The sequence below is a fragment of the Meriones unguiculatus genome, chromosome 1, assembly GCF_030254825.1.
Source record: "Meriones unguiculatus strain TT.TT164.6M chromosome 1, Bangor_MerUng_6.1, whole genome shotgun sequence".
Classification (NCBI taxonomy): Eukaryota; Metazoa; Chordata; class Mammalia; order Rodentia; family Muridae; genus Meriones; species Meriones unguiculatus.
In genome coordinates this window covers 4036051-4057824 of record NC_083349.1, presented here as the reverse complement: position 1 = coordinate 4057824, position 21774 = coordinate 4036051, and the positions used below count along the sequence as shown (strand labels likewise).

Genomic DNA, 21774 nt, shown 5'->3' with positions numbered 1-21774 from the left:
AGACGCGAACCAATCGAGCTAGGCCGTCAGACTGGGCAGTGCCTCCTGGCGGCCACAAGGCTTCACTGCGGCTGCCCGCCGGGCTCAGTGTGGGCGCGCAGCTACCTGAGTCGGAGCGCCGCGGTGCGGGGGTGCGGTCGTGCAATAGGAAGCGGAGTGTCTTGCAAGCTTCCCGTGGGACGCCCGCTAACTCAGCCGGTCACCACGTCTGGTGCATTCCCAGCCGACCTCTCCGCTTCTCACTTTTGGTGCTCGAGGTGCCCTGCCTGTAGCAGCCATGCCTCTCAGCCGCAGTCTCTCCATGTCCTCGCTTCCAGGCTTGGAAGACTGGGAGAATGAGTTCGACCCGGAGAACACAGTGCTTTTCGAGGTGGCTTGGGAGGTGGCCAACAAGGGTGAGAACGCCAGCGTCGGTCCCTTGACCGAGAAGGGCAGTAGAGGATGGGGGCCCGAAACTCCGATTCGACTACGTGGAGGACTCTTGGGTCCTGGGAAAAGCGCCTGTGACTTCTGTGTCCTTGTGGAGGGGCTGGAGTAGGCGTTCTAGGCCTTGGGGGATGGGGCAAGAAACTACTCTTAAGATGGAAGGAGGCTTCAGCCCTGCGATCTAGGGAAGAGGGCACTTAGAGAGGGCTTCCTGGGTCTTAGAGGGAGGCTTTCGAGGGCCGGGAGACCTAGGATCTAGAAGGGGAAGGAGCTGATATATCTGACCCTGAGAAGCCCTGGAGCTTTGGGGTCTGTGGTCCAGAGTATGTGACTGTAGAAAGAGTGCTTTGAAAAGTTGGGATTCATGGACTTTTCAGGGAGCATAGCAGACCTGACCGTTTTGGTGTAAAAGGAGAGGGGCCTGGAGACTGAAATTCTTAGATCCGAGGTGGAAAAGAGTTGGGAACTTGAATGCTGAGTTTGAAGGAGCCCAGGGCTGGAGCCATGGCTTCCTCAGCGGAGAGGTGCCTCCCTGTGGGCCCCATCACTTGCACACTGGAATGGGGTCCTAAGCTGGGAGGAGCCCACAGCCCACGGGTGTCTGTATGGGGGATCCTATGAGTGTCTAGGGCCACTAGCTTCTGGCTCATGAGGAGCTGGAATCCCCAGGAGTTGGTCTGTGTGGATCTGTTTCCTTCTCTGGATCTTGGGGGAGGAGAGACCGGGTCTCCCAGCATGTTGGAAGTTGGCAGATTGCCAGGGGCTATTTCCAGGTGAAGAAGCTGAGGGCCTAGATTCCTAAATCTGAGGTGGGGTCACAGGAAGGGTCGGGCCCAGCATGCCTGTGCCCCAGCCCCAGTGAGCATAGTCAGGGCCTCTGAAGGTGAGGAATTCCAGCTCCCCTTAGGTGGCTGTGGGAAGCTGATGGGGTCATGTACCATTCTTCAGTGCATCTGAGAGTTGGGAGCGTTAGAACCTGAGTCTGTAAGCCTTGTATTCCCAGCTCCTAATTCTCTCAGACTAGGAGCCCTTCCTGTCTCAGGATCTAACTGGAACCTGCTCCCCCTTCAGCATCTTGCTCTCAGTCCCCCTTCTCCACAGACCCAAGAGGGCTGCCCGCAGGTTTGCTTTTCCACGACCCAAGCCTCCAGGCCCCACCTTCCCTGCTTCCCACGCATGGGCTCCTGCCCACCTCTGCCCCAACACTGCGCACACACATCCCATCAACCCCCAGGTCTCAACGCTCTGGACCAATGGTGGGGTTGTCTGTCCTTCTGCACTTTGGCCCACAGTGGGTGGCATCTACACTGTGCTGCAGACGAAGGCGAAGGTGACAGGGGACGAATGGGGTGACAACTACTATCTGGTGGGACCATACACGGAGCAGGGCGTGAGGACGCAGGTGGAGCTGCTGGAGCCCCCGACTCCTGAGCTGAAGAGGACTCTGGATTCCATGAACAGCAAGGGCTGTAAGGTGGGACACAGCCCTACCAGGGGGTGGGGCCGTGGTGTGCCCGCAGGGGGCTAGCCACAGGTGAAGAAAGGGTGGAGTGGAAGCAGGAGGCAGGGATAGCAATGGGTAGTGTGTTCCCAGCAGGCCTAGGGAAGAAAGTGATGGACTGAGGCAGGATCTGCTGAAGCAGCCCGGTGGGTATCTGATGGATGCAGATGGGTCTAAGCTGAGATCCTCAGATCCAGAGGGTAGGCAAGTTTGAGCTAGACAGAAAGACAGCCAGGGCACCTGGGAAACTTAGGCAGGAGGATCTCTGTGTGTTCAAAGCCAGTCTGGACCATGACAAGACACTGTCTCAAAGTAAATAAATAAAGAACAATAGCTAGACAGGCAAAAAGGTGGACTATAGATGAAGAGAGAGGAGAAAAGGAGCCTGAGATGAGCAGATCCAGGGACGAAAAAGAGGAGAAAAGGGATGTGCCTCAAATCCCTGGCTAAAATTCTCCAGTGAGGGACTAGAGGTGTGGCCCAGTAATAGAGCCCCTGCCTAGCATGGTCCTTGAGTTCCATCCTAAGAACCACAAAGGGAAGCTGTGAGGTCCCAGCACTCAGGAGGCAGAGGCAGGCAGATCTCTGAGTTCAAGGCCAGCCTGGTCTACAAAATGAGTCCAGCACAGCCAAGGCTACACAGAGAAACCCTGTCTAGAAACAAACAAAACAAAGAGAAAAAAAAAAGAGAGAGAGAGAGAGAGAGAGAGAGGAGGTGAGAAAGGAGGAAGCTAAAATTGACATGTGTGCCGGGAAGACTCCTTCACAGCCTGTGTTTGGGGTGGGCTCCAGTCAGGCCAGAGCATGTCCCTACGGGACCCCAGAGTGGCCACGTCCCACCCCCAGGGCAGCTGTTCCTAATAATAGACCCCTCCCAGCAAAAGGGCAGACAACAGCTGGGAGGGGGAGGGGCGCCCCAGTGAGGCCCTGGCAGGATGGAGCCAGGTTAGGACAGAGGACAGAAGCCTCGCCACTAGTGAGATCAGTGACCTGCAGCCATACCTGTGGTCTCGGGAAAGCGGCTGGTGGGGACTGAAATAGAGCTTCAAGTTTTAGGAACGGTGGCAATGGGTAGGAAAGTGCAATGCAGGTTGTTAGGCATGTGACGACAGATTACAAAACAGGCCAATGGGTAGAGAAGAAGATGGCAGGTGGCAGTTGCACCGGGGCACACATGAGGCATGGGGAAGCATGAATTAGCCGGGCTCAGTTACCAGGCTGGGGAAACCAGGCAGTGTGGGAAACCGCCGTGCCAGTTTGTCTGAGCCACCCCTGCTTCGCACCCAGGTGTATTTTGGGCGTTGGCTGATCGAGGGCGGACCCCTGGTGGTGCTCCTGGATGTGGGGGCCTCAGCCTGGGCCCTGGAGCGCTGGAAGGGTGAGCTTTGGGACACCTGCAACATCGGGGTTCCCTGGTACGACCGAGAGGCCAACGACGCTGTCCTGTTTGGCTTCCTCACCACCTGGTTCCTGGGTGAGGTAGGCCCTGCTACACACCTCCTTCCCACCCAGTCCTGAAACTATAATCATCTTCACCCCTTGGGCCAAAGGTGGGCTTCCCCTAGGCATTCTGGGAATTGTATACTCTTTAATCCAAGAATCAACTCTGTCCTGGGGGACATGCCCCCCACCCCCAGTCTAGCGTCTTTCCTCAGAGACTAGAAGTGCCAGGCTCAGGCTCATCTTCCCTAGTCCTCCAGGTGTGAACAGCTGTGGCATGGCCTCCAGGGAGGGATTCTGGGAGTGGCTCTCTAGTCTGATGTCAATTACCGCCAAGCACATTTCATTCTTGCTATCTTCAGTTTGTTGCAGTATCCAGAATCTGGGCTTTCCCTACCCCACACACATTCTCGGATGTTTAAAAGTTTTGAGAAACAGTTAGAATGCCCTTGGACAAACAGGAGCTACTTGCTTCAAAGAATTCTGGGAATTTTGATCCTGTTTCTGCCCATTGAAGAGTCTACCATTGATTGAAATGTCTCAGTCAGGCATAGTGTTACGCTTTTTTTTTTTTTTTCAATTCAGTTTATTCAGGAACCTTGAACAATCCTCGGACCCTGGGGAAAGCCAGCCCACAGCTTAGTGTTACGCTTTTTTAATCCCAGCACTCAGGAAGGAGGCAGAGACAGGCAGATCTCTGTGGGTTTGAGGCCAGCCTGATCTGAGTCCAGGCTACACAGAGAAATCCTGTCTCAAAAACAAACAAGCAAACAAAAAACAAACCAAAAAAAAGAACAAATCCCGAGTCTCCTGAAACTGTGACCAGGACTTGGGGGCATGGACATGTTGGCCTTTCCATTTCAACCTTGCCAGGATTCAGACATTGGCCAAAAACAAAACAACAGCCTAACCTGACAGATTCCCATCAGCCCCTGGGGACGAGGCCAGCTGGTTGGCCTGACCTGGAGTCTGGTGGCTGCCTCCTTGTCTGTGGGGAGGGCTGCCCGCTCTGTGTAGTGGCACTGTGTAGTACCTCTCCCCCGCTTCCTTGCCTGCGCTGGGCATCGCTGGTTCCTGTGACATGGGGAAACATGGTGATCCTGTCCCTATCGCCCCGTAGTTCCTGGCCCAGAGCGAAGAGAAGCCATATGTGGTTGCCCACTTCCACGAGTGGTTGGCAGGCATTGGGCTGTGTCTGTGCCGAGCCCGGCGCTTGCCGGTGGCCACCATCTTCACCACACACGCCACTCTGCTGGGTCGCTATCTGTGCGCTGGTGCTGTGGATTTCTACAACAACCTGGAGAACGTAAGCTGGGAGTGTGGGAGACACGAGTCCTGCAGGAGCCCCAAGCTTTGGCCGGAAACCACCATCCCAGCCCTTCCACAATCAGACACAGGGGCAGACCCGATAGTCCTCATCAGTCCTTCTCCCACCCAAGAGAGCAAGCCCAGAGCCTCCTCTAGAGGCAGCTGCCAGTCCCAGCCTCCCTCCAGACCCTGATCCTGTTAGCCCTGACTTCCACCCCCCGTTGCTGCGCAGTTCAATGTGGACAAGGAAGCCGGGGAGAGGCAGATCTATCACCGCTACTGCATGGAGCGCGCAGCAGCTCACTGCGCTCACGTCTTCACGACCGTGTCCCAGATCACCGCCATCGAGGCTCAGCACCTCCTCAAGAGGAAACCAGGTAGGGCAGAGCGTGGTCCCTACATGTGGATGGGGTAAGGGACACTGCGCCCAGCCCAGTACCACAGAGAACAGCAGGAACTCCCGGAGTCCTGAGTGGAGACGGTAGCTTGTAAATGAGGCCCGCTCTACATCCTGGAGGCTGACAGGAACTATAGTTTCTTTTATAATTTTACAAGTGGCTAACACGTATGCTCATCTTCTGGAAGAGACACAGACATAGGGGTTTTATAGAGTTTAGCAAACTCAGAACTAGGTTGGCTCAATCCTGCCCTAATACTTTGTCGTAGGTTGTAATTTTTTGTTGTTTTGTGTGTGTGTGTGCGCCCATGCGTACACATCAGTTTATATTTACATGCATGTGTGTGCGGAAACCAGAGGAGAATGTCAGTGGTGTAAGTGTGTGTCTCTGTGAGTGGGTACATGCGTGCATGTATGCGTGTGCCGAGTGCGTGTGCACGAGGGCGGAAGAGGCCTTGGATCCTGACCTTCAGCTGGAGTTACAGCACTGCTAACTCTCAAAGTGGGTGCTGCAGGAGCAGTGAGCTCACTTGGCTGCTGAGCCATTTCTCCAGCCCCAGCACCTTTATAAGACATGGTCTCATTGAACCTGAAGTCTGCCATTTGCTTAGGGTGTTTACGCCCACAGGATCGACTGATTTATCTGTCTGTCTGTCTATCTTTCCCTACCTCCAGTACTGGGGTTACAGGCACATTTAACCATGCCCAGCTTTTATTGAAAGTTATGGGTTGTGAGTTTTATCCTGGGTTTTTCTCTCTCTCTCTTTCTCTCTCTCTCATTGTTTTTTTTCAAGATGAGGTTTCTCTGGGTAGCCCTGGCTGTTCTGGACCTCACTCTGTAGACCGGGCTGGCCTCAAACTCCCAAGTGCTGGGATTAAAGGCATGTACTATCATGCCTGGCTTATTGGGTCATCTTTATAGAATTTTAAGTTAGTATTTTCATAAGCACTAATTCTCTGTACCTCAACTTCTATAGATGGGTGACTGCACAGGGACCTGATGTACTCAGGAACTCTGGGAGGTGTAGTTTTTCACGTGTCCTTCTCCCACTCTGAAACAGGAACTAAAAATACCACCTGTACTCTGCTTCTCCCGCATATATGCTCTCTTTCTTCTTTTATTTCCTGTTGAGCCAGGGTCTCGCTGGGTAGCCTTGAACTGGGGGTCAGTCACCTCAGTGCTTTGATTGTTAGCATCTTCTGTCGCACTTGGCCCACAATACGGTGTCTAACTTCATGCCTCTTTTAGGGACTCAGCCATTTCCTCCCTCATAAACTTTTTAAAAACATTTACCTATGGTGGTGCATACCTATAGTCCCAGGGGAGGCAGATCTCTGTGAGTTCAAGGCCAGCCTGGTCTACAGAATGAGTCCAAGACAGCCAAGGCTCCACAGAGAAACCCTGTCTCAAAAAGCCAGAAAAAAAGGTCTGGGGAGATGGTTCAGCAGTTAAGAGCCTTGTCTGCTCTTCCAGAGGTCCTGAGTTCAATTCCCAGCAACCACACGTTGGCTCACAACTATCTATAATGTGACCTGATGCCCTCTTCTGGTGTGCAGGTGTACATGCAGATAGAGCACTCATATACATAAAAATAAACAAATCTTTAAAGAAAAGAAAGAAAAAACAAAAAAAAAACCTTGTCTGTCACACTCTCTCTTTGTGTGTGTGTATGTGTGTGTTCGCGCTCCTGAGTGTATGAAAACTGGTTGCTTTTCTCAAGAACCCAGGTTCAATTCCCAGAACCCACATGGTCACTTAGAACCTTCCGTCATTCCATCTCCGGGAGATCTGACACCCTTTTCTGGCCTCCAGAGGCAACAGGCACACACATATGGTACACAGACATACATGCAGGGCAAACACCTGCATAAAATATAAACGTATAAAATACAAGAATAAACCTAAAGCATAAAATAAGAAGGAGAAGGGCCAAGTAGCAGAGTTGAATCAGTCGTTGTGGAGCAGAGGTCATAGAGGGCCGTGGAAACAGTGAAGCTGTGGGAAGAGAGCTGCCTCCCCTTTGGTCGCCAATGCCGGTGATCAGAGTGAAGGAGGGAAATCTGGGACCTTACCCCAATCCTAGATATTGTGACCCCCAATGGCCTGAACGTGAAGAAGTTCTCTGCTATGCACGAGTTCCAGAACCTTCATGCGCAGAGCAAAGCACGGATCCAGGAGTTTGTGCGTGGCCATTTTTATGGGTATGTAGGCCAGATGGCTAAAAGAGAGGTGGGTCAGGGTTGAGACTCCTGGGTCTGAGGAAGGAAGAGTCCCAAGTTGCAGGGAAGAGGGTGAGGGTTTGGGTTCCTTGGTCCTTTACTTCTTGGACAGCCATGGTCTTTGTTATCTCTTGATACCTAGAGCTGTGGGATGGGTGTTAAAGTAAGCACCTATCAAAGGAGAAAATACAGCGAATTGCATGTTCCCCTCTGATACCTGTGTATTGTGAAACATTCCTGTGGCTTCTGTGGTTTGTAGATTTCAGAACAGGGTTAGGTGTTGGGCCTCACTTTCTCCTGTGGCTTATTTAGGCACCTGGACTTCAACTTAGACAAGACTTTGTATTTCTTTATTGCTGGCCGCTACGAGTTCTCCAACAAGGGAGCGGATGTGTTCCTGGAGGCCTTGGCCCGGCTCAACTATCTGCTCAGAGTAAGGCCTGGTCCACTGAACACAGTGAGGGAGCGCTGGAGGTGAAAAATGTGTGCGTAGTTGGGGAGAACAGAGCCCAGAGAGGTGGTTAGGGAAACCCCCTTGGGTAGGGGCAGAGCATGGGGTCCCAGAAAGTTCAGGAGTGAGATCTGGTGGCACATGCCTATGATCTAGGTACCTGGGAGGCGGAAGGATCAAAAACTCAAGGTCAGCTTTTGCCTACAGAATGAGTTCAAGATCAACCTGGGCAATTTTGAGGCTCTGTATCCAAATCAATGCCTGGGGATATGCGTCAATGGTGGAGCCCCTGCCTAGAATCCCCCAGTGAGGGGCTGGGGTTGCAGGAGACTTTGAATTTAATCTCCTATATTGTTATAAAAAAGGAAATCAGAAGTCTCATAATTCCTAGCAGCAATGGCACAGTTGAACCCAGCATCCTGATGTCCTCTACTCCTTGTCCATCCTGATGTCCTCTACTCCTTGTCCCAGGTGAATGGCAGTGAGCAAACAGTTGTTGCGTTCTTCATCATGCCGGCTCGCACCAACAATTTCAACGTGGAAACCTTGAAGGGCCAAGCCGTGCGCAAACAGCTATGGTCAGCAATCCTTGGCCAAGAAAGACCCTGTGGGCCCCATACCTGCCGTGTCTGTGGGCTTATCTCTCTGTGGCTATCTCAGACAAGATCAGAATCCTAGTGAACTCATCACGTAAAGCATGTGGCCTGGCTAGACAAGTGTGAGCACGTGATCAGGGCAGATGTCACTCAGTAAGCTTTCTGCCACCGCTGTGGCCTTCCTTGTTTATTTAGCCGACGCTGCACAGCCACACTGAACCTATTTCCTCTAAGAAAATATTTTCAATTGCCATATGCACTCAGCAGATCTGGTAAGAAGAGATTTATAGCACAGAAGTGGAGAGAGCTAGAGACAGTGGGAGAGTGTATGGGAGAGAAAGAGGAGGATGGTAGGACGCCCCAAGAGAGAAAGGTCAGAGAGAGCAAGGAAGGGGAGAGAAACTGAGGCCGAGAGAGTGGGTGGGACCAGCAGATGGGTTAGAACTGGAGCCCAGGTGAGGACACAGGACGCAGGTGGTAACATAGGACATCGTCAGGACTCTGAAGGCCCCTGAGGGCAGGCCAGTTGAATTGCTTACACAACAGCATAACGTTTCATATGCTCTGAACCCCATCTATTCATTGTCCACTGGTCTCTGAATGTCTCCCACGAGGCAGGCACCTAGCTGAGCCCTGGGAACAGCAGATGCAGGGTTCAGTGGGGCAGAGCTAGGAAAGCAGCTCAACTGTCAGCCTGCTTCCTCGTTCAGCATTCCCAGTCTCCACACAGCATAAAACAGGTGTGGGAAGGGGAGGCAGAAGGGTCAGAAGTTCAAGGTCATGCTAGACAGCATCCTGAGGCCGGGTTTACAGGACCTGCAGGGTAGGTAGAGGGGTAGAGAGAGGAAAGGGAGGAGAGGAGCCCAGTGTGGCTGGATCAGCATGTCCCAGGAAGGATTTTAAGTCATGGGACCGCAGGGTGATAGTCTTTCCGAACCTGTGTGCCAAGATGTTCCTCTCTCGGAATATTAATTCCTCTTGTTTATAAAACAGGGCCTAGCATCGCCCTGTCCAGGACTCATCCTACCCCTAATAATAGCTGACATTTCTGGAAGGATTGGCCTGCTGGGCTTCCTTCTGACCTCAGACTCCTCTGCAAACTCCTGAGGATGGTTCTATTTTTACACTCCTCTTACAGATGACTCACTGAAGTCAGAGAGGCCACCTGTTCCCAGCCAAAGAACCCCCGCATTCCCCAGTCTCCATCCTCCTGCTTGAAGTACCCCCAGGGCATAGCTTCACTGCCCAGACCTCAGTTTCTCGGTTGCCCCCAAAGCCTGACAGTAAATAGTAGTTGGTACATGTGTGATATTTTTCTCTCTCCCTTCCAGGGACACAGCCAATACAGTTAAGGAGAAATTTGGGAGGAAGCTTTACGAATCCTTGCTAGTGTGAGTGCCCAGTCCTGGCTCTGCTCCCATCATTGGTAACGTGATGTGTCCCAGCACTTCATTCCCAAATGCCTGCCCCTCCCCTTGCAGGGGGAGCCTTCCGGACATGAACAAGATGCTGGACAAGGAGGACTTCACAATGATGAAGAGAGCCATCTTTGCCACTCAGGTACGGTCTGCACTCCTGAGCACAGTGCTGGCTGGACTCAGCACTGGCTGAGGCCTCATGGCCCAAAGGCTTCTGGGAGTTCTATTCGTGGTGGTCCTGAGGGCCCAACTCTGACATGCACATAAATGTCAATGTGAAAACACAACTTCCACATCAAAGAGGGTAAGGAAGTTTATTCTGGAGCCAAATATGACCGTGGACCAGAAACACAGATTCAGGTTACCATGTTCCAACACAGTAACAGTTTTGTGACTTTTTATGATAACAGAATGAAGAAAGTAGTGAGTCAAGGCACTATTAAAATACATTGGTGGGGCTGGAGAGAGAGAGGTCCTGAATTCAATTCCCAGCAACCACATGGTGGCTCACAACCATCTATGATGTGATCTGGTGCCCCCTTCTGGCGTGCCGGTGTACATGCAGGTAGAGCACTCAACATACGTTAAATAAATAAATAAATAAATAAAGCATTGGTAGAGACATCAGGTTAAGAAGGGCATGGTGGCATACTCTGGTAATCCCAGCAGAGGGAGGCAGAGGCAGGCAGAGCTCTGAGTTTGAGGCTAGCCTGGTCTACAAAAGCGAGACCAGGGCAGCCAAGGCTACACCAAGAAACCCTGTCTTGAAAAAAACAAAAAGCAAAACATGACAAAAGGGTGGTGGGTGCTGCAAAGGGGAAAAAATTAGCAATGGGTCTAAAATGCTGCTGATTGGCATTTCTAGTCTTGATTGGTGAAAGCTAGGGTTTCATTAAGTTAATATATCCCAAAAGATTTTAAGTTATGACTCTTAGATCATAGTCAGGTGGCAAGGAGTGCCTATTTAGGGGGCTGAAATAGGCCCAGATAAATTTTTGTTGGTGGTGGTGGTGTTTTTGTTTTATTTTTGAAGACAAGGTTTCTCTGCTTAGCCTTAGGCTAGCCTGGAACTCTGTAGAGCAGGTTAGCCTTGAACTCAGAGACCTGCCTGTTTCTGCCTCTATAGTGCTGGGTTTGAAAGTATGGGCCAGGAGGCCCAGCTTTGTTTTTGCAAATCAGTGTCTAACTGTAGACCTCCCTCATTCCACCGTCCACATTCCAGCGTCTCCACAATCAGCCGGCCTCGACAAGACTGTTCACTGTTGAGGTACATTTCTTTCCAGGAACTTAGTTCACTGAAGGGTCAGAGGCCTGCTGGGTGACAACTTTAGGGTTCTGGGAGTTATGGTTTCTTGGGTTAGTGGACAAAGAATCAGGATGTTGAGAGTCAAGATAAATGCAAAAGAAGAATCGCAACTGCCAAATCTCCCTGATCATTGCTATCCACAAGCTTTTCTGCTGCCCCAGGGGCTCCTGAGAAAGACAGTTTTAGGAGCCGTTAGGAGGTGGGAGACAGGTAAACCGATATACCCAGTGTTTCCTGGAGAACATGGACTACTCAAGGCCACCATCCCTTGTCCTGCAGCTGTGTCGGTTTGTATTTTGTTTGTTTGGTTGGTTTTTTGTTTTGGTTTGTTTTATTTTGAGACAGGGTTTCTTTATGTAGCTGTGGCTGTCCTGGAACTTGCTCTCTGCAGCAGGCTGGCCTCGAACTCAAGAGATCCACCTACCTCTGCCTTCCTAGTGCTGGGATTAAATATGTGCACCACCAGGCCCTGCTTTGTGGCTGTGTCTTATTTCCCACAGAACCCTCTGGTTCCTGAGGTTGGAATGAAATAGATGGGAAACATTAGGAAGGTGTGGCTCACAAACTGGGAACTACAACTCCCATCAGCCCCTGGGATACTTTGTAGTATATTGACTTCCTTTGCCCCTGAGGCTTTTGGGAGTTAGAGTTCTTTAATTTCCTGTGGATCAAGGGACTTTGGTGCCAATGGCTGGCATTGGTGAGGCTGGGTTTTGGAATCTGGACAGCTAACATGCTGTCCAGCTAATGAGGTAGATTGTGCTCTTGGACAAAATATTTTTGAAGTGAGGCAATCCAGCTTCATTAATGAAGAATCCTAAGATGGTGCTGCTGGGAATTGTAGGTTTTGGCCTTCATACACCACCAATGAGTAAGCCCTTTAATGAGATGCTGAATGGATTGTAAAGAATGCCACATGAGGGGCTTGAGAGAGGAGAGCACTGTCTGCTCTATCAGAGGTCCTGAGTTCAAATCCCAGCAACCACCTGGTAGCTCACAACTGTACTGGGCTCTGATGCCCTCTTCTGGCACGCAGCTGTGTACATGCAGGTAGAACACTCATACCTAAAATAAGTAAATCTAAAAACACAAAAAAAAAACCCTCTTCACGATAGAAAGGATTTCCTGGCATGACTCCTGGACCTTCCTCCCCCTCTCCCCCCGGCGTTTGGGGGGAGGTATTCCAACATTCTGCTGTCATTCTGGTTTGTATTAAATGGTTACATCAGCCAAGATTGTTGCTTTCATCTTGTTGAGATTCTTTGATGTTTCTTTAGGGACCAACAAGCGTATACAGCTAAGGACAGACACTTGCTCATAATTGGTGAGGTGCCTTAACGGCACTCTGCCTCAATTTAGCTGGGATTTTTGCTGGTTTGGTTTGGTTTTGCTCGTCATAATTAAAGGGAAAAGGCTGGGCTCCAGTCTTGAATGTGTTGACCTCTCTTGGTGGCCTCTTCAGATCCCTGGTGCCATTATATGGCCCACAAGCAAGTCCCCTGTCCCTCCCTTGACCCCACGTCACTGTGATTTCCACAGAGGCAGTCCTTCCCCCCTGTGTGCACGCACAACATGCTAGATGACTCGTCGGACCCCATCCTGACCACCATCCGCCGAATTGGCCTTTTCAACAGTAGTGCGGACCGGGTGAAGGTGAGGGCTGGCGGGCGGTTGGTGGGGCATGGTGAGGGAGAGGGCTGTTCCTTGAGCATCACACATCCCTAGCAAGCCCTGGCCTCTGAGGCCAACCGGATGAGGCCTTTGGTTTGTTGTGGACCTGCTGTGTGTTTGGAGTGTAGTACTGGCTCCGAGCTACCCCAGGTGGCTCGGAAGTCGCTGAGTCCCTCTCTTCTGTTGACAGGTGATTTTTCACCCCGAGTTTCTCTCCTCCACAAGCCCTCTACTCCCAGTGGACTATGAAGAGTTTGTCCGTGGCTGTCACCTTGGGGTCTTCCCCTCCTACTATGAGCCCTGGGGCTACACACCAGGTGAGTGCAGGGGCTGAGGGGTGGCAGAGGGCCGGGTCCTGGGTCCTGGATCTGCAACGTGGCTTCTCGGTGTGCGTTTCTGTGACGCCGATGCCTCCAGGGCTCTGGTCTTCTAAAGACTGGTGTTCATTTCCAGTGGGTGTCTCCAGTTTACTGGTGTTTGATCCCCAAAACACACGAGCTGCTGCTGAGCCTCTCAGACCTGCCACGTAGCTGAGACTGGTCTTGAACTCCTGATCCTGCTTCCACTTCCAGAGAGCTGGGATTACAAGCCTGCTCCCTGGGGCTTTGTGCTTGCCAGGCAAGCCCTCTACTAGCTGAACTTCCTCTCCTGGTCCCCAGTGACCTTCAGCTTCCACGTCCTCTCCACACCTCTCTTTAGCCCTGCGCTCTGAGTTGGAATTGTTTGTGTATAATTCTCCTTCAGTGAGGGGAGACTGTGGAGGTTTTTTTTTGTTGTTGTTATTGTTTTCAGGCCTTTTTTGTAAAACTCAAGCTGGCCTCAGGCTCGCATGTATCTGAGAGTTACCTTGAACTCTTGACCTTCCTACCTCCACCTTTGAATGCTTAGATTATAGGCATGTTCATCAAACCTGGCGGGCACACACGCACACACACACACAGTGAATTTGTTGGGCTTCCTTACAGAGCTTGGGTGAGAGGCTAACCTGTGAGGGAGATGAGGAAGGAATGGTTGGACTCTCTGTAGAGGGTCTAATGTCCACCCCTCTTCTATGAGGGTCGTCAGCAGGTCCTGCTCTTGATAGTCACTTGCAAATCACCACTCTGTTCTAGTTATGATGGCACTGGAGCCAGGCTTTGGTGGCACACATTTTTAGCCCCAGCACTCAGGAGTCGGAGGCTGGTGGCTCACTGAGTTGAGGAGTTCAAGGCCAGCCTGGTCTACAGAGAAACCCTGTCTGGAGAGAGAGAGAGAGAAAATGGATGTTGTGTGTGGAGTGTTCTGTCACGGGTCTCTGTCGCCCAGGCTTGCACTCACGGTGGCCCTCGCCTTAGTTGATGAGGTAGGACCGGAACCTTGGGATCACAGGCTGCTGTTTATCTCGCCCTGAGCGCTCTTCCTACCTCTGGTGGAAACAGGCTGTGAGCTGCGTGTGGTATCACCCTGGGGAAGCTAAGGCAGGAGAGTCATCATTTTACAGCCTGCCTGGGCTACACAGCAAGGCCCTGTCACAAAAGCAGACCAGCTAAACCGAAGCTGGCGTGTACACCTGGAAGGCTAGTTAATGGCATGCAGGTTAGGAGTTCAAGGATACCCTCGGCTGCCCAGTGAGCGCAGAGCCATCCTCAGCTACATGTGATCCTGTCTCAAAACACAGGCGGATCTCTGTGAGTTCGAGGCCAGCCTGGTCTACAGAGTGAGTCTGGAACAGCCAGGGCTACAGAGAAACCCTTTCTTGAAAAAATAAAAATAAAAAAACGAAACTACAACCAGCCTATAACCACCTCATAATCCAGAGTACAGGCTGGCACACGCACAAAAACTGTATTTTCAATGTCATGAGGATTAAGTAAAGTTTGCGAGCCTCGCGTTAGTAAGCGAGTGCTCTTTTCATCACAGACTTTTTTGCAGATTCTGTTTTCTCAGTCGCTCAGCTTAACTGCTTAGAAATGGGCGAGTCCCTCAAGCTCCCTTGCAGGTACAGCGAGGGCGCACTTGGCGCGGTTGCCAGCAGGTGGCGACGTAGAGCCGTCTCTCACGGGGCGGGCTACCGACTTCTTTGCGTTCTTGCCCTACAGCCGAGTGCACGGTCATGGGCATCCCCAGCATCTCCACCAACCTGTCCGGCTTCGGCTGCTTCATGGAGGAGCACATCGCAGACCCCTCAGCGTACGGTCAGTGCACAGGGACGACAGAGCATGCGGTCCTGCTGCACAGTTCGGGCTTTTCTTTCTTCAACGAACCTTGCTTACTGCCCCTGCAGGCATTTACATTCTGGATCGGCGGTTCCGCAGCCTGGATGATTCATGCTCGCAGCTCACCTCCTTCCTCTACAGCTTCTGCCAGCAGAGCCGGCGACAGCGCATCATCCAGCGGAACCGCACCGAGCGTCTGTCAGACTTGTTGGATTGGAAGTACCTAGGCCGGGTATGACTGACTTCCTTTCCTTAGCCTCCCCTGGTTCTGCAGTCTTAAGAGGGTAGAGAGAGCCTCGCATGGTGGCACATGCCTTTAATCCCAGCGCTCAGGGGGCAGAGGGAGCCTGGATTACAGAGTGGTTTCCACAGCAGCCAAGGCTACACAGAGAAACCCTGGGGCTTGCTGGATAGCCAGCACCCTCTTTATGGCACATCTCTATCTCAATAAATAAATAAATAACAAAACAAAAAGCCAAGGTGAAGGCCAGGTATGGGGTTGTATGCCTTTAATTCCAGCACTTCACCGGCAGACAGGTGGATCTCTTGGATTGCTGTGAGCTGGAAGCCAGCCTAGTCTAGGTAGCAAGACCTTGTCTTCCCACTTCCCACCCCCAGAAAAGGGACTGGAGGGATGGTTAAGCGTGGTTACTATGTAATTATGAAAGTCAGAGTTCACACAACACTGTCATAACTTGGCATCCAGGAAACACTGGTAATTCCAGCTCCAAGAGATTTCATGCCCCCTTCTGATCCCTGCACACAGGCACGTGCACAGCATCCATATAAAGTTCATATACCCAAACATAAATACATGCATCGTAGGAAACAAAGCTCATCATGAACAGCACCTGAAGAACGACACCTAAATGTGCCCCCTGACCTCCGTATATAGACACACACACACAATCACACACACACAATCACACACACATACACATACACACAATCTCACACACACACACATACAATCACATACACACACAATCACACACATATACACTCCCAAAAGGGAAGAAAAAAACAGAGCCAGATGTGGCAGTGCACACCTTTAATCCAAGCACTTGGAGGCAGAGGCAGGTGGGGCTCTGAGTTCAAGGCCAGCCTGGTCCACATAACCAGTTCCAGAACAGCCAAGGCTACATAGATCCAGTCCTCAAGAAAAAAAAAAAAAAAAAACTAACAAAAAAAATCTAGAAATAGCATCTGGTCAGCGTTCTTATTTGCATACAGTATGTCCCAAACAGCACTAGATTTGAGAATTCACCTGCGCTCTCGTAAGGTGTGTGACTAGAGGGTTGTCCTTACCTGGCCTAGGTGGACATTTACATAGTGCACACAGGAGAGATGAGAGAAGTTTGCCCAGTGTGCTCATTTGCATAAGGGTGTAGCCGATGGAGCCTGGCGAGCTCAAAGCCAGCTGGGGTGCATAGTAACACTCCCAGCTCAAAACAGAAAATACAGTCAGGTGAGGCCGGCTGCACCTGCTGCCTCAGGCCTGCCATCCCGCCACTTGGAAGGGTGGTGAGGCAGGAGAAACTATCTACAGACCAGTCTAGGCTAATCATCAAGTGAAAATTTGCTGGGGATGTAGGCAGCTGTAGGGCCCTTGCCCAGACTCCACCTGTGACAGGGCTGGAGCTGGGAGTGCTGGGAGTTTGTGGACCCTTACCTACCAGCTACCAGAGTGGCTCAGTGGGAGACACTGTGTCCCCGAGTGAGGATGGTGGGGGCGTGGCCCTTGTTTAAAAAAATGTGACTGGGCAGTGGGGGCGCTGGCCCTAAATCCCAAGCACTGGGGAGGCCGAGGCAGGCGGGTCTTTGAGTTTGAGGCCAGTCTGGTCTACAGAAGGGGTTCCAGGACAGCCAGGGCTACTGCAGCAGATTGCTAGGACCTGCTCTGAGAAGGTAGGTACTAACTACCACTGTGTCTCGAAAAAAAAAAAAAAAAAAAGTGTGGCCGGGATTTATCTGCTAGAAGCCTGGAGTGCAGGCTCTCTCCATGACACATTCTGCCCTCCTTTCTGCCTAGTACTACATGTCTGCGCGGCACATGGCCCTGGCCAAGGCCTTTCCGGATCACTTCACCTATGAGCCCCATGAGGTAGATGCGGTAAGTGGACCGGGAGTAAGGCTGGGCAGGCTGGTTTGGGGCTGACGGTCAGGGGAGGCCTCTCGGGACTTACGTGGCTTGCATTCACTCTGGTCTGTGCCTGTCCTGGGGATGCAGACCCAGGGGTACCGCTACCCACGGCCAGCCTCCGTGCCACCATCGCCCTCGCTGTCTCGGCACTCCAGCCCGCACCAGAGTGAGGATGAGGAAGAGCCCCGGGAGGAGCCCCTGGGAGAAGAGAGTGAGCGTTATGACGAGGAGGAAGAGGCTGCCAAGGACCGCCGCAACATCCGAGCACCTGAGTGGCCTCGGCGGGCCGTCTCTTCCTCCTCCACAGGCGGGAGCAAGAGAAGCAACTCTGTGGACACTGGGCCCTCCAGCTCACTCAGCACGCCCACGGAGCCCCTGAGTCCTACCAGTTCCCTGGGCGAGGAGCGCAACTAAGCCCCTCCCACCCCACTCCACTCCCTGCCTGTCCTGTGTCCCTCTTGCAGAGGGCCTATGCAGATAGAAGCGTGCCTGAACCTCACTCCAGACCCTGAGCCGGACCCCTACCCAGTGTGGTCCATAGCCCAGCCTCCGTTTCAGACACTCCAGCCCTGTGACTCCAGTCTTGGGAGTCCCCACACTCCATGCCGCTGTGCCTTTCTTGGATTGCAGAATGCATTCTTTATGCCCTGGAGTCTCCAGGCTTAGACTGGGGCCCAGAGGCCAGGAATCTGCCATTGCTCTTCAATGCCAGAGGTTTTAGGACACCTGGTTTCTTGGTTTGCAGGCTGTGGCTTCATGATCCTACAACCATACAGAGTCTGCATACAGCCTGCCCCTAGGGACCACCTCAGGTTAGCATCTGTGTGGCCTCCCTGCAACTGGGACAACCAAGTTCAGAGTTAGGACACTTCAGGGATTAACAGTTCATGGGCTGAGGGTAGCTCAGGTGGCAGGTTGTTGGCCTAGCTCGAAGCCCTGAGGTCTAGCTCTGGCTCCTCATAAACCCGGTGTGGAGAGCACACACCTGTAATCCCGGCATTCGGTAGGCTCAGGAGTTTGTCCTCCTCCGCTAATACATAGGGAGTTCAAGGACAGGCTGGGCGACATGAGGCACTGTCTCAAAATCAAAGTAAATAGAGCAGAATGCTATGGTCCTCCATTTCAACCACAACTGGGATGCCAGGGCAGGCTGCAAGGTTAGCCTCCCTGGGTATGTTGTTTCTTCAAGGGAGCATGCCGAGTTGGACCAGACCTTCTTTCCCCGGGGCCAGTGTCCCCTCTAGGGAACGCCTCCATGGAGGACAGAATGGTTGTCAACCCCATCCCTGCTCATCCCACTGTGAAACCACTGGGCTCCGGGTCCCAGTGGCTGAATCAGGAGTCTTGTCACTGTGCCGCACCCTGGTCCCCTTTTCTGATACAGAGCCGAGTCCACTGGCTTCTTGAAGCCCCACATGTACCTCAAGGCCTTTTTGCCTGCAAGCTCCGTCCTGTCCCCAGCTTCAGTGAATGGGCAGGCCCCTCACGTGTGCTGTGTCTGGCCTGGCACCCTTGATTTGCATTTGGGAGGGGAAGGGCAGAAGGTGTGTGATTGGAGTGTGTCCAGAGATGAAAAAAATATATATGCACCTGTATTTAAGAGTTCCAACCACAGCTGGACATGAGCTCTTGTGTGGGTCTCTCCCCTCGCTTCCCTTTCAGTTTTCGCAGGCTCCTGCAGGAGCCCAGCCTCCTCCTGGTTTTAGTTCTTACCTACTCCCTGGTCTTCTACCTCGTGCTTCTGTGCAAACTTGGACTTGTTCGACTCCGGTGCTCTTAGAAATGGGGCATTTGCCTGCTTAGCTTTGAGCTGCAAGTGACAAAACTTGGCTCCAGTGGCCTTGGGTAGGAAGCAGCTGACAATGGAAGGTGCCCAGGGAAGTCACAAGGGCACAAAGCAAAGGATCCCAAGTTCACAGCCGAGCTGGACTGTACTCCAGGGCCAGCTCTGCAACTTGGTCAGCCCCATCCTCAAAAAGTTCAAAGCAGCCTAGTGATACAGCTAAGCGGAATGTCGACTCCAAAGTGAGAACCTGGATTCCAACCGTCAGACAGACCAAAAACTTGAATCCTGTTTCTCAGTAGTACTGGCTACTTCCCTTGGGGACATCACCATCTGATTGATGGTAGCAAGACCCCATGGCCTGCATTCTTTAGTCTCAGTTATCTCTGCATGGCTGAGTTCTTCCTCTAATTCTCAAATCCTCTTTTATATGACTCTCAGGACTGTTGGGAGTGGAGTGACCCGACTAGAAAACTGTAGTTGTAGCAGGTTGTCTTCCTGTCCACGTGACTATTTCACCATAGCATCACGAGTCTAGCACGGTACAGTGGCACAGGGCTGAGCAGAGTCCATTGCGGTTTCCTACACTCATGTTAAAAGGGCCTGTGCTGACACAGCAGCTTGTCCAGGGTCCCATACTTCTAACCCCTTGGCAGGGCTTAGTGCCCACATGGACACTGGTCTAGTTTCACATCCTTTTGATGGGTGCCACCCTCCCAGCATGCCTTGCACATTTACCGGAAGCAAGGCTTCTGCTCGCATCTCCACCTGCCACCCTTTTCCGTTTAGCCTAATGCAGTGATGAGCGTGGCTCATTTCTGAGCTTGGATGTTGAGGTCTCTTCACTCCCTGCACAGTGACAAAACAGATCGCTGCAGCAGACTCCTAGGACCTGCTCTGAGAAGGTAGGTACTAACTACCACGTAGGCAGGTTCATCACAGGAAACGAGTAGGGGCCACCTCTTTCTCACATATATAGAAAAATCACCAGCTGCTGTTTTAAAAAGCTTTATTTTTGCTTGGTCCAAGACTTGAGAGGGGCTTCAGGGCGGTTACAAAGCTGCCTAGTGGCGTGAGAGGTTTACTCAGGGAGGTCCCTAGGGCTGGCTGGTGCAGAGCAGAGGAGGAGCCCCTTGGAAGGTGAGGCTGCCTCCTAGTCGTGCTTCAGAGTGAGGCGCTCAAAGAGATACTCGCCCAGAGAAGGCTGTGGCCCAGCCAGCCTGCGAATGTTGGTCAGGTGGTCACCCATCTTCTTGATGAGCTTCACCTCCTCATTCAGGAAGTGGTTTTCCAAGAAGTCACAGAGCTGCAAAGGAAGGAGAGGCATCAGAGACCCAGTAAAAAAATCTGTCCCCAAGGGCAGCAGACAAGTACTGGGTGTGGTGCTTCTGTACCAACAACACTCAGGAGGAGGCAGCACTTCTGAGTTAGAAGCAAACAGTCAGCCTAGGCCTTGTTAGAAGAAAGGATTAACAAGACACTTACATGAGGATCTGTGCGGGCAGAACCCAAGGAATGAAGATCCAGGAGGGCCTGGTTCAAGTTCTTCTCCAGGGCCAAGGCAGCTTCCATGGCCTCCTGGGTTTTCCCCCACTCATCTTGAGATGGCTTCTACACACAAAAACACCAAGTCTCAGAACCAGCCTTACATCCTTCACCCAGCCAAAAGGAAGTGGCCAGAGGAGTGGACACGGTGGGGACACAATGGAGCCTGTCTTAACTTCGGCACTGAGGGGTTGGGAGGGGAGACTCCGGAGTCCCACGGCAGCTAGGGCTACAAAGGGGACTGCCTCCCCCAAACCAGGGCAGTCCTGTGGTCTCAACTTTTACTGCTCTACCAACATGTTCCAAGAGCCAATGCTTAGCTTGGAACTAACACCCTGTAGCCTTCAAAGTCTTACCAACACCCGCCCCCCTCAAATCCGGCCCGAACAAATCACTCGCATGCTCGGTGGGGTCCAACCTGCGAATCTTACCTGCACATCCTGGAAGAGTGCGCGGCCCCCGCGATCGTTCTGCAACTTGAGGAGACGCTCGGCGCCCTCGCGCTTCTCCTCAGCCAGTTCGCGGAAGAAGTGGCTCACGCCCTCCAGGGCCACGTCATCCCGATCAAAATAGTAGCCCTGCGGGAAGAAATTGTTCAAGTTAACGGAACGCGGCGGCGCAAACCCTCAACTGCGACCCTCAGAAGGCAGAGGCGGTGTATCTGACGTCTACACGGCGACTTCCAGTCAGACCTAACTACACAGTGAGACCTTTATGCCAAGATAAACAAGAGCTGGGAGGGGGCGCGGCCGGAGCGCGGGTTCCTCCCTCCATGGAACAAAGAAGGTCCGCGCAGGCGCAGGAGGAGGTACGGGGGACGCGGCTCGGGCGCAACCCCGTGCAACTCACCAGAGAGAGGTAGGTGTAGGACGCCCGCAAGTGCAAGTTGACCAGGCGGTTCACGGCAGCTTCCACCTCGGTGGAGTAATTCTGACGAACCTGGGAGGTCATGGCTGCTCGCGGTGTGGAGCTGACCGCAGAGACGGCGCTGGCTGGTCCTGGGGGCCGAGGGCGGCGAGGAGGTGGTCCCGGAGGCTGCGGCTGCAGAGACAGGCGGAGGGCGGCTGGAAGCTCAGGGGAGTCCCCGGGTCTGCTCCGTCCAAGCACTGTTGAAGCAGGACGCAGATCCACGGGACCTCCAAGGCGCGGCTGGGGCGGGCAGCGAGGCGGGCTCCTCTTATAGCCTGCCGGCCCCCGGGGGGCGGGAGGCCCGGGGCCAGCGGCCAGCCAATCGGCGGTGGCGTGGGGCGGGGCCGGAGGATGGCAGCTGACCAATCCCGAGCTGAGGGGCCTCTCGGCGGCCCCCCCCCCCCCGTGATAGGAAGTCACGCGCCTGGAGCGCGAGGCCGTTGTGAAATGGAGGTTTGGGGGAGG

General features: G+C 52.7%; 2 protein-coding genes across 2 annotated transcripts; one reads left to right on the top strand and one right to left on the bottom strand.

The window, feature by feature from the left end:
• The first annotated feature begins 35 nt into the window (after positions 1 to 35).
• On the top strand, positions 36 to 20038 carry Gys1 (glycogen synthase 1). Its single transcript, XM_021656630.2, has 16 exons — positions 36 to 395; positions 1719 to 1900; positions 3215 to 3406; positions 4488 to 4673; positions 4908 to 5052; positions 7157 to 7274; positions 7605 to 7725; positions 8215 to 8321; positions 9671 to 9730; positions 9821 to 9899; positions 12603 to 12716; positions 12925 to 13051; positions 14813 to 14908; positions 14998 to 15161; positions 16962 to 17042; positions 17160 to 20038. The coding sequence occupies exons 1-16, from the start codon at positions 278 to 280 to the stop codon at positions 17484 to 17486; spliced, it is 2217 nt and encodes a 738-aa protein (XP_021512305.1). The 5' UTR covers positions 36 to 277; the 3' UTR covers positions 17487 to 20038.
• Positions 19848 to 21599, bottom strand: Ftl (ferritin light chain). Its single transcript, XM_021656626.2, has 4 exons — positions 21250 to 21599; positions 20832 to 20978; positions 20341 to 20466; positions 19848 to 20161 (listed from the first exon to the last, which is right to left on the bottom strand). Exons 1-4 carry the CDS (start codon positions 21349 to 21351, stop codon positions 20009 to 20011), a joined length of 528 nt encoding a protein of 175 aa, XP_021512301.1. The 5' UTR covers positions 21352 to 21599; the 3' UTR covers positions 19848 to 20008.
• Between the last annotated feature and the right edge of the window lie 175 nt (positions 21600 to 21774).

Coding starts and splice junctions, on each gene's coding strand:
- Gys1 (XM_021656630.2), top strand. CDS start 278: ATGCCTCTCAGCCGCAGTCTCTCCATGTCCTCGCTTCCAGGCTTGGAA. Junction 8,322..9,670: donor GCCGTGCGCAAACAGCTATG/GTCAGCAATCCT, acceptor TCTCCCTTCCAG/GGACACAGCCAATACAGTTA. Junction 15,162..16,961: donor ATTGGAAGTACCTAGGCCGG/GTATGACTGACT, acceptor CTTTCTGCCTAG/TACTACATGTCTGCGCGGCA.
- Ftl (XM_021656626.2), bottom strand. CDS start 21,351: ATGACCTCCCAGGTTCGTCAGAATTACTCCACCGAGGTGGAAGCTGCC. Junction 20,979..21,249: donor CCTACACCTACCTCTCTCTG/GTGAGTTGCACG, acceptor TTCTTCCCGCAG/GGCTACTATTTTGATCGGGA. Junction 20,162..20,340: donor CTGCCCGCACAGATCCTCAT/GTAAGTGTCTTG, acceptor CTTCCTTTGCAG/CTCTGTGACTTCTTGGAAAA.